This window comes from Medicago sativa, chromosome 3, assembly GCF_051527215.1.
Source record: "Medicago sativa cultivar Bolivia chromosome 3, Bolivia_mono, whole genome shotgun sequence".
Classification (NCBI taxonomy): Eukaryota; Viridiplantae; Streptophyta; class Magnoliopsida; order Fabales; family Fabaceae; genus Medicago; species Medicago sativa.
The window spans coordinates 64731020-64743353 of NC_140751.1; the positions used below are offsets into that span (position 1 = coordinate 64731020).

The following is a 12334-nucleotide window of genomic DNA, read 5'->3' on the forward strand; positions in this document are numbered from 1 at the left end:
TTTCCAAATTCTATTATCTACCGAAGTTGTTACTAGGTTGAGTCACGACCAGGTCGCTCTCTTTAAGACGTTTCGTGGCACTACCCAAAGTTGTGCAAGGTAGACTATCAACCACGCCGCCTCCAGGATAAAACAAGCCCAGCTACAACTGTGCGGTTAACTACTGCACTGTAGAAAACCGTTCGAGAATTACACCTTCAAATATGGTACTAAGACCACTCTTTAATACTGAAACCACTTTAATATGGTATTGTTACCACTCTATTATGGTGCTAAGACCACTCAAATATGGTGTTACCACCATTCTAACTTTAACTTCTCCAAAACATCAATATGGCACTACGACCACTCAATATGGTGTTACCACCATTCTAATTAAATAGAAAATTATTGAAATAATTTATATACTGTTAAGATCATTCTTAATTCCGACGGGACATTAGTATTACGAAAAGGGACTATGATCTTAATAGTACTCTATATTCCGAAGGGACTATGAACTTAAGACCACTCTTAATTCCGAAGGGACATTAAACCGAAGAAGGGACTATGGTCTTAAGAACACTCTTAAAATATGGTTCAATCGATTGATCGAAGCCGCTCGATACGGTACGTAACCGCTCTATTTGAAACCGAAAGGGACAGAAAGGAGTAGAAGCAGAAGAAACTTGTTAACACAAGTCGGAGGGAGAAGAGAAGAAAAGAATTCCCGACAACTCAATGAAATTCTTTTCGGTGTGTGGAATGCACTATGTGAGTTCTCTATTTATAGGGAAAATTCACAACTAATAAGTGAGAAACTTTGGGAACAAGTAATATGAGAAACTTTGGGAACAAGTAACATATTACTTTGCGATTAAGTAATTCACATATTAGATCTAGTACAAAAATATCTTAATTGAGTACCAAAATATATTATATTGAGTACAAAAATATATTATATTATGTACCAAAATATATTTCAGATCAAGTACCAAAATATTCTAGATTGCGTTACAAAATATTTTAGCAAAACTTGGGGAGTAAGAAAGCACTTTCTAATAATGATTAAATTAATTATTTAATTTATCATTTCCAAATAATAAAATATATATATCAATATATATTTTTCTCTCGTGCTTATGTACCCCCATTAATTAGAGGTACACCCCTACTATATAAACACTACTAATGTGTGTGTTCCATCCGATGTGGGACTTCCACTTTTTTCAATTCACACAACACTAGTTCTACCCAACATGAGAATTTGTGTTTAGTCTTTTTACTCAATTTCCACACATGTTCCAACAGACGCACAACCTCAATTTTACTTGTGGAGCAAACATACTCGTATAGATCATGGCTAACTAAAATGTTAAGCAGGGTGGCATAACATTGAGAAAACATAACAACATCAACACTTGAGATTTAATTAGGGACAACATTGCTGCTTAAGAGCATTGCTCCTTAAGAGCATTGCTCCTTATAATTATTTCATTTTATGAGAAAACAAACATTTCAACTAGTTTCACTCTCCCAACGTTGATTGAAAATTCTATTAATATCAATGTTGAGTAAGTCTTAGTTGGTCATAAATACAAATAAAAAAATATAGGTACACACGTGAATAAGAAAAAGAGATTTACTTTTCCCACTTTGCTGCCTTCTCGCGCGCCCTGTAAAATTTCCAAAAATGCCCCTGGTCCGAATTCTATAATCCGGACCAGATTGTTAGTGATATCCGGAAAACGAATTCCGGAACCGATGTTTGTTGCTTTTTTGTGTCTTTCTTTGATGTCAAGGGTCTCTGTTGACCGTTATATGAACCCCACACACGCTGCAATGCAATTGTAGGGTTCATATGAACGGTCAACAATGACCATGACACCACCGACACCCCTAAAAAACTAAAAACATTTGAAGAAAATGGAAGAAAAGAGGTGAAGTGAAGAATGAAGGTATTTGTTGAAGATGGAAGCCTATTTATAGCCTAAAACAAGTCATAGGTCATTATTACAGTCAATGAAAACGTGTTAGTGGTTGTAACCGTCCAAACCTACATTAATGACTCTCTTTCAAAAGAATCCAATGCTGAAGCTTTCCGGATTATACAATCCGGAACTTCCTTAACCCTACAAGAAGTGCCAACTTTTCCGTCGTTCACCATTATCGTGTTAATCCGAAAAATATATTCCGAAAACCAAAGGTGCATTCCAGATTGTATTTTCCGGACTGCATCAGTGTCATGGCCGTTGGTCTGCACCACATATTTTTGTCGGTGGTCAAGTCAAAAAACGTGTTTTACCACGTTTTTTGACTACATTTATGACCTCCCAACCGTTTTTGACCCCCTCCCTATAAATAGCCTTCCAAACCCCATCATTTCTCACACCATCCTCTCCCACCCTCTCCTCCTCTTCTTCCTTCTACAACCATGGTTTTCCATCGTTAGCCTTTCATAGATAAGGGCCTTGTTGAAAACTTTCAGGGTTTTTATTAACGGTCAATGAGGATGGAACCGCGCTGCAAAGAAGCGTGATTCATTTGGGGTCATGTGGGTCAGGGTGGTTCTTAGCTTGGTCTGTCTAGTCATAAGTTCGAGAACCCCCTACCTCCCTCAGGGGCATTGGTTTCTTCTTCCCGCCTTCCTCTTCCCTCCTTCTCCTCTCGTTGCCCTCCAATAGGGAAACTACTGCTATGTCCTATCACATAGCAGTGGTTAGGCTCTTAGGAGATTAGAAATAGATTTACGATCTTATGTAACAAGCTTAAAAAGCTTGAAAATTATTGTAATGTATTGTTCATATATTAATAAAATGGGTTGTTTTTATGTTTGTGTCTTTTTATTTATGTTTTTTTTTACTTTATTTGCATTTTATTTTACGAATTTTAAAGCTTAAAATTGTAAAAGTTCTGGAAGAAAACAATTCCGAATTTTAAAATCCAGATACCATCTGCAAAATTCTAACAATCGATTCCAGAAAACGAAATCTAGACCAAGGGTAAAAATGGAAAAAAATAATGCGCGCTAGGAAAGGCATAGGGTGGAAAAAGTAAATCTCTAAGAAAAATTTAAAGATAAAAGTAAAAAACTGATGTGACTAGTTTATTTTTCTTTTAATTTTTCACATTTGTGTGTGCACCCAAATATTTTTTATTTTCGATCGTGATTAAAAAAGAATTGCTCAACAAATTTGATATATAGGAGAACTAACAACCATGATATACATAACTCTTCTTTGTGCAAACAATCAAGAATCTTGCTCATGACTTTGGAGCCTCTCAACAACTTGACTCATGGTCGGTCTCACATCTTTCTCTTTCTCTACACAATCCAAAGCCACCCCTGCCAAGGTCTTCAATTGAACAATGTCATAATTTAACCCCAATGCAGGGTCAACTATTTGTTCAATCCACCCTCCCACTTCTGATTCTTTCCTTCTTTTCTCTTTAACCCATGTTACTAACCTCTCGTTATGTGACACTATTCCATTATCTGTGATTTGGATACATGCTGTTGAACTCTTTCCGGTAATCATCTCCAACACTACAATTCCATAGCTATAAACATCTACCTTGGAAGTGATTGGCAGGTTGAAAATCCATTCAGGTGCCATGTAACCTCTTGTTCCTCTCATCCTTGAGAAACTTGAATTATTAAGATTGTTCCTATGTAATAGCTTAGACAACCCAAAATCTACTATTTTGGGTCGGTAATCAGAGTCAATAAGTATGTTTTGAGGCTTTATGTCACAATGCAAAATCCACTCCAAACATTCTTCATGTAAATAGGCAAGAGCCTTTGCGGTTCCTAGAGCGATGTTATACCTCTTACCCCAATCAAGAGCATTTGATGAGAGATTTTCAGCTAAAGAGCCCTTTTCTACGAACTCTAAAACCAACAATCTGTGTTTTCCGGCTAAACAATACCCCAACATGGCAATTAAGTTCATATGGTTGAGCCTTCCAATTATGTTTACTTCCGCAAGGAATTCTCTTTCACCTTGGTTTGCTTCGTGCAGTCGTTTTATAGCCACAACCCTATTATCAGATAATAAACCTTTATATACAGTTCCTCCAGCACCCTTTCCAATCTCTTGACTGAATCCTTTTGTTGCTTGTTTCAATTCAGAGTAACTGAATTCTCGAAATCCTGAGGCTATTGCAAGAATGTAGCCTTGTTTCTTTGTAGCGGAGTGCTTCCTATTCTTAAATAAGAAGCATCCCGCAATAAAGAAGCACAATACCTCAATTACTCCCAAGCAAGTTGCAAACCAAAGCATAAAATTAAGTGATCCATTTTTTTTGCCTTTGACGTATGATCTTTTTAGTTGTTGTACTCCAGTATTTCCTGAACAAACCAAGCTTCCATTTTTTATAACATTCTCATTGTAAAAAGCATGTTTTCGTTTTGGCAATCGTAAATAAATGGATCCTCGAAATTCAGGAGAACTATACCCGTTTTGTAATTGTGTCTTTGGATAGCAATAAGATATACCCTGATCCCTCACCAAGCGATACTGGAAGGCTACACATTGGCACACTCGCAAGCATAAATGCTTACATTGTTTATAAGTGTAATTTGCTTTTAACTGATAATCATATCCAGAAAACTCGACATGGGGTAAACGTTGGAAGTAAGTCTCTAACTTTGTTTTGTTATTGCATGAAAGTTGGAAGTTTGGTTTGCACCCTTGAGACCAATTTTGATTATCGATTCTGCTATAACCGGGAATACACAAACACTTTCTACCAGTTCTTGGATTGTTAATGCAAATGCTATTAGGTCCACAAATTCCATGTATTTTAAAAGGTTGTTGGAGGAACTGCCCTGAAATCGACCACTTCTCTTGTCCATGATGTCGACTATAAGAACGAACATTACCATCAAAATCAAGGGTCAATCTTCGTTGGAGCGATGTCCCATAATCACTTGTCTTTAAAGTAAAACCATCGGAAGAACTAAAGTTCCCCAAAACATCTAGTTTTGCAACCCTGCTATTGTTATACGATGATTTCCTAGCTTCCCAACTACGGAGCCAAGGATCTGGCCAATATATACTTGAAACTTGAGGGCCATCGAAGAGAAGACGAAGAAGATTGCCATTGTCGAAAAAAAGCTTGTAGAAGCCAGATGAATATCTGTTGTCGCTTTTGGAGGAAACAAGAGTCATGTACCTTGTGAAACTTTGATCAGGAAGAAGGGTATCTGTTGGGAAATCAAAGCTTTGCCACAAAATGAAACCATTTGTGTTGCGTTCTCTAAGAACGAGATTTCCTGTGTCGTATAAAAACAACCCAAGTGGTTTGGATGAGTTTGTGTTTGTGGACCAAACATTGAAATAGGATGCGTCGGTTAAGACGAGGTTTCCATTTTTGAGAAGGGAAAGTGTTGAGCGTTTTCCGTTAACTGGTTGGTCACGATTTGCCATCCAAACAACGGTAGCGTTGTTGAGACTTTTATGTTTTTGGGTGAACCATATAGCAAAGGAATAAGCATTTTCACCTACGGGATAAAAGCCTGCAGTGAATGTGCCTTTGGGTGACATTATAATGTCTTGTTCGGGTTTTTCCACTGAGAGAGAGAATGATGATGAATGTTGAAAATGGAAGAACAAGATGAGAAAAGTGAAGAAGTTTAGTGAAGAGGCCATTGGTATTATGCTATGTTTTTTTTTTTTTTTGACAAATGGTATTATGCTATGTTGTTATTGGTTTCTTATTGTCATCGTATAAATATAGTATGGTCATGTAGAAAGTATGTGCATAAAAACAAGTATCGGTGACTGACTTTAGAGCCTTGGTTCCCATTGGATGACCGTAATCTTTATGGACCCAACCTTTTATTCTTGCTTGTATGAAATTAATTAAGCTTAGACTCTACATCACTAGAAAGATGATATGAATAAGTACGTATAAGCGGAGGTAATACTCCCTCACAATTTTTTTTTTTTTTTGTCTTAGATAAAATGGTAAAGTTAGTGAATCCGGGTCACAACGTCCGGCCTTACAATTTCGACATTTGTTAGTTAAGTCAGAACTTCTAGACTGATTTTATTTGATTGTGTTTGTGTACTTATGCTGAACCACAAATAATACGATCATGTACATTTCCTGCAGGTAAGTTCCACTGCTGGTTCATTAATTTCTTCGTAAAGTTCACGTTCGTTATTCAACTTTTTCCTCACTGTTGGAATGTGATGTGCCGTGTAGGAGGGACACGAATAGTGGAACTTCCTCTTTCTACGAATTTTCTATTCCCAATCCGGGTCTTTTGCTCGGACAATTCTCCCCTCAATGTCTCCATCTCATTGAATAAATGGTGAAGTTAATAACAAATTATTCAATGAAGCAACAATATTAACAAAAAAAAAAAAACAAATCAATAATATTTTTATTTTAGTTTGTAGGAATTCTCTCCGTCCTAAAATAATTGATCTTGTTTGATAATGTGCATTAATTACATCGTATATTTTGACCATATTCTTCTAATAATATATACAATAAACGGTAGCATATAAGATATTGAATTTGTAATGATGAATATTTTCAAAATATTAATTTTTTTTATAATTTTTACAAATACACAATTAAATATATTAAAAATAAAAATTGTGTATTGACATACATGAAACAGTCAACTAGTTTAATAATTTTGGTACAGTGAGAGTACTTTAATAATATATACAATAAACGGTAGCATATAAGATATTGAATTTGTAATGATGAATATTTTCAAAATATTAATTTTTTTTATAATTTTTACAAATAAACAATTAAATATATTAAAAATAAAAATTGTGTATTGACATACATGAAACAGTCAACTAGTTTAATAATTTTGGTACAGTGAGAGTACTTTAAATTAGTAGATACTCACTTTGTACTTTATTATGTGTCATTTTGAAGAAAAAAATTCCGACATATATATATATATATATATATATATATATATATATATATATGCTCAAAAAAGTAGTTTCAACGTGCACAACCTTGCTTAAAACATGCTTCCTTACTCATTGCTCCATATGTGATTAGTGGCGCTCTAAACAAGGAGAGTGGATTGAGTGCCTCATTATCTAGTTCCACTCAGCTTTGAATAGGTTCAATGTCTTTAATACCCACGTGCGTATTCTTCAAAAGACTCGAGAAAGAGTCGGTTTACATTTGTTCGACAATAATAACTCTCGACTAAACTTCCATCAGATGTAGGGAAACTCACATATCCTTAAATCACCTATCTACTTATTTCTTCGAGTAATGATATTTTGACATCCATTTGATGACAACTTTGTTGACAACCTTGTTTTTCTCACTTCTTATTGGTCAAAAACAATGGAGAGAGAAAAAGGAAGAGAGAGGATAACAACATCATGTGAGTATGAGAGAGAAAATTGTTCAAAAGTTGTCAAAAAGTGGTTGTCAAAATATCATTTCTCTATTTCTTCTAACATGCTAATTATTTTTGGGTGTAAATAATAGCTTTTTTTTTTTGAGAGAGAGGGTGTAAATAATAGCTAATAAAGACAATTACTTTTTTCAATAAGTACCATCTAACAGCTTTAGAAAAATTTATATAAATTTTTTAAGATAGTTGAGGAGGGATAAGTTATTATAGAAGATTCTGGTAAAAAAAAAGTTCTTTTAGAAGAAACTCTGAGTTGAGTTATTCTGTTTAATACTACTAGTTATAAATATTGAATTTCGTAAATCCTTCCGTCAAATCAAAAGTTCTTATTAGTTAATCTTGCTGTCAAATAAAAAGTTCTTATTGATCATGATTTAGGGTTTAAAAATATAATTCCACATAAAATGGCATCACAACTAAGGATGAGAATAGGCTAGGTCGAGCTAGGCTTTGCAAGGCCTGAGCCTGACCTGCCAATTTTTTTGAAGGTCTAAGCCTGACATGCGGCCTGTCATAGACTGATTTTTTAGGCCTGAGCCTGACCTTCTGAAAGTCTGATACAACTTGTTAACATGTTTAAAAGCCTATTTTATATGAGTATCTTTAAATAAGCAATGTGATCTAAGGTTAAATAGACCAGCGGACTAATATATCAATTAGATCAAACTCTCTTTTGATAATCAAGATGAGTATTTAGGGAATTTGACTATATCTTGTATCATATTTCAATTATAGTTTATAATAATACATTTAAATATGCAAAAAATTAATGTATACTAATAAACCTAAATTACTGAAAAAGTTAACAAATTTTTATTTTAATTCAAAGTACAAAATATAATATAATAATAAGTAATATTATTCATATTTACTTAAATAGGCCGACCTAAGAGACTTTTTGAATGGCCTGTGGCCTGACCTTTTAAATTAAATAGGCTTCTAAAAAAGCCTAGGCCTTCTCTATTTAAGAAAAAAGTCTGGTCTGACCTGACCTGTCGTAGGCTAGGCCGTAGGCCCCTATAGATCGGCCTAGCCTATTCCCATCCCTAATCACAACCAAACCACTAGGTTGTTTCAAAAAAAAAAAACTAGGCTGTTTTATTTAGTTTTTTGCTTTTGTTAAAAAACTTTGAATTTTTTGGAAATCAAGGTATAATAATTATTAATTATGTTTTTTTTGGTACCCTTGCAAAACCTAAAAGTGCATTAAGTGAATTTTACTTTTTTTTTTTCATAGTGGTTGTTATACCCTAATTTTGGACCTAAAAATACTTGTTTAATTCTTCTTGTCTTGCATTATAAGTCATTTGATTTGTCTCTGATCAATTACATTTTTCTCTGCATTTTATTTCAATGTTATTTGCAAAAATTCATGAAAAAGGGTATTTTAGTCATTTCTTGCATTCAACTCATTTTAATCCTTGAAAATTGTTTGAGTCTTTTAATTTGGTTAGTATAAGTCCATGTTTCAATCTCATGTCAAAATTCATGTCAAAAAATATCAGTTAGGGCATTTTTTTAGTCAATTTAGCCCCTAGGGGCATTTTAGTCATTTCCTGTGTTAAAATCCCTTTCAGTCTTTTAAAAATTTCGTTGAGTCCTTTCAAACAGTTTGAATAAGTCCTCATTTCAATTTTATGTCAAAATCCATTTTAAAATTGCATTTGAGGTCATTTTTAAGTCAGTTTGCCCCTAGGGGCATTTTAGTCTTTTCATATGTTAAAACCCTGTTTAAATTCTAAAAATTATCTCTGAGTCTTTTAATTCGCTTGTATAAATTCTCGCTTCAAGTTCTCTGTTAAAAATCATTTTAAAATTTCATCTGAGTCATTTTTAGTCGTTTTAAGCCTCCAGGGGCATTTTGGTCATTTCACATAATATCTCTCTTTCATTTTAATCTGCTTTGTTGTTTTTAATCGTCTCGTTTTACGTTAATTTTCAATTTACTTTTTCAATTCAATTTTAGTTTTAATTTTCGTTTTGGTCCTTGTACTTTTGTTATTTGCATTTTAATCCTTTTTTAGTTTGTTAGAGTCAAGTGCCACGTGTCCGAATGTTATTGGTCCTTAAGAGTTTGTTACAAGTCCAAGTACACATGTCTCATTCCAATTGGTCCAAGGCATTCCCACATCATCTATAAATGGGTCAAAGTCAAGTCAAAGTCCACATTATTCATTCATTTTACACAAAATCATAAAAAATTCATAACTTATTTTCTCTCAAACTTCCCTCTCCTCTAACAACTTTCCTCCACCCTAACCAACTCTTTTCCACCACTTCCTCCACCACAACAAACTCTAAACCACCAACCACCACCGTAACCTCCTTCTTCCACCATCATCACCACCAACATCCACCACCAAAACCACCACAATCATCATTTTTTTTCATGCTTTCGTCCTTTTCTTTCTTCTTGTCCGTAACCAAAAAAAAGCTTCAAAGACTTTCTCACAAATCTATCAACAACCTTCAATCAACCTTCAAACCTTCAACAATGGCGAGATCATGCCATTTCATCGTTCGCTTCGATCAAAGGAACACCAGCACGAACACGTTGTCGTAGACAGAGGCACAAGAGTCATCACCAAATTGATCCGGAACTGATCTCAAACGCGAAGGTCCTTCACCATCGTGAACTCAATTGGGTCCAATATCGCCGCCGCATCGCAAAGGAGAATGTTTATCTTCCGTCGTGAACAACGAGTTGCGGAAGGATCTGAACCTGCTCGTTCAAACTTCGTCGGAAAGCCAATTCAATGGTGGCAGATCCTCCAGCAATCGGTGTAGCTTCGAATTTTCCTCTTCCTGGTGACATCGATGATGGTTCTGATTGGATTGCGAATGTGAACGATGACGTTTTGGAGCGATTCGACGGCGCCGCTGATGAATTTCGCGAACATCAAAAGATTCGAGAAGAAGAGGCCAGGTCGGTGTTCTTGGCGCCGCTCCTTCATCTGAAGTCTTCTCTCCGATCTGCTCTAAGGTACCATCACTCCAGCTTTCGTTTCAATTTCTATTGTTACTGGTTCATGTGTGAATTTGCCATGCCTTTTCTTCTTGCATCGAACAGAGCCATGAATCATGTGTATGTTGCTTTCTGTGTGATTGTTCTTATTCGTGTGTTTTAGTGTTTGAGAAGAAGAGAATTGAAAGAGTTATTGTTTGAATGGAGAAAAGGAATGATTTGGAAAGGAAGAGTTTAACTGTGTGTGTGTGTTTAACGTATTTGGTAAGAGGAAGAAGAAAGAACCCATATCCATCAATCCATGGATCCTGACCCATAACCCTGCCCATTTCCGCATTATGGATTGGGCTTGGGCCTGTTTGGCTTTGTTTCTCAATTTCCAGTCTATTTTTGTGCTATTCTTACACTGCTTTATGCTAATTACACCACTGGCTTGCTTAAAAGCTCTCGTAAAATTCCATAAGAATTTACACATGCTCTTGGTGATTTTTGTGATGACTTTGTGCTTTTTATTCGCTGGAAAAGTTGATGAAAAATATGGACATATTTCCTTGCTTGTTTCTTGAATCTTGTGTTAAAAAACCTTTGAAGATGGCTTGATTTCCTTTCTAATCTTTTGAAACTATTTGTGGCCCATGCTATGTGATTTTTGTGAAGTCTTTACCAATTGTTTTAAGCGTGCTTTGCTGGATGTGTGAACAATGACCATTTGCTTACTTTACAAGTCTTTATTAGTGGATAAACGGTATAAATATGCCTAAATTCAATTCTAAATGCAAGGTTTATCATATTGCTTTGATTCTCTTTCTAAAAACCTGAGTTTATGCCTTTAAAAAATATGTTGAATTGTGAGAATTATAAGCCATATGATTCTTGTATTTTGTTTGTTTGAATTTTGGCTTCATTTTGCATTGTTTTGGCTTTGTCTTGTGTTGATTTCTATTGCACTTGTTATGGTATCTTACTTGCCCTATCTTTACCATATTATGCCTTATGCCACTAACCACTTTACTTCTTGTTTCATGCATTCCGTAAGGCATCTCATCTTCCATCTCATCCTTCCTTTTCTATTCTTAGTCTTTATCTTTTTTTTACACTTTAAAGTTCATGCAAAATTAGAATGTAAACACTTAGGAATTCTTGTAATATTTTACTTTCATGCTTTTAATTTTCTTGGCAAAGAGGCCATAGAATGTATCTAGGCCAATGATGTAATAAGGACAATGGACTCTAATGATGTACACCGACACAAGCACCGACACATGCACACACATCACTATATAGCTAGAATATGCATGTTTAGATGTATGTTTAGGATTGTATGTTTAGATGAATGCCTAGGATTCATACTTAGAAAAAACCAATTTTCCAAACAAATGTGAACAACTTCACTCAAATCTTTTCCAAATAAACTTTGGGATCCAACATCCCATTGAATTTTCCTTTTATTTTCTTAATCAAACTTCAATGAAAAATAATCAAACTTTGACTTCTTTTGCAATTCACTAATTCAACCTCACTATTTTCCAATCTCATGCCCTTGAGGCCTCTTTCTATTCTTCAAACTCCATTTTTCAAGCTTAAAATCAACCAACAAAAACAAAAACATTTTTCGAAGAGAACTACGGTGGATTTGATCCCTTAATCGGGTACGTAGGCAAGGAACAAAATTCCTTCAATTCAACTAAAATAAAAAATCCAAAAACATTCTTCTCCCTCCAATTCTTCACTTAGAACATCCTTAGGTTTAATAAGCATTTCAAAATAGCATTTAAAAATAAAGCGCGCGCGTAGAAATTAAAGACGGTTCCTATAGGTTACTATAGTCGTTATGGGTGCCTAACACCTTCCCGTAGCGAAAACAACTCCCGGACCTCGATTCTCAAGGGTTTTGCTTACTTTTTCCCTTCCCAAGAAAAAAATAAGATATCACCGGTTTAAAAGGTTCAAACGTAATCAATGTTTGACACCCGAAAACC

The 12334-nt window shown here is 34.9% G+C and overlaps 1 protein-coding gene across 1 annotated transcript; it reads right to left on the reverse strand.

The window, feature by feature from the left end:
• Positions 1–3064: 3064 nt before the first annotated feature.
• LOC146939173 (putative receptor protein kinase ZmPK1) lies at positions 3065–5680 on the reverse strand. The gene has a single exon (XM_085752973.1). The coding sequence runs from the start codon at positions 5631–5633 to the stop codon at positions 3231–3233; it is 2403 nt and encodes an 800-aa protein (XP_085609099.1). The 5' UTR covers positions 5634–5680; the 3' UTR covers positions 3065–3230.
• Positions 5681–12334: the final 6654 nt, after the last annotated feature.

Coding starts and splice junctions, on each gene's coding strand:
- LOC146939173 (XM_085752973.1), bottom strand. CDS start 5,633: ATGGCCTCTTCACTAAACTTCTTCACTTTTCTCATCTTGTTCTTCCAT.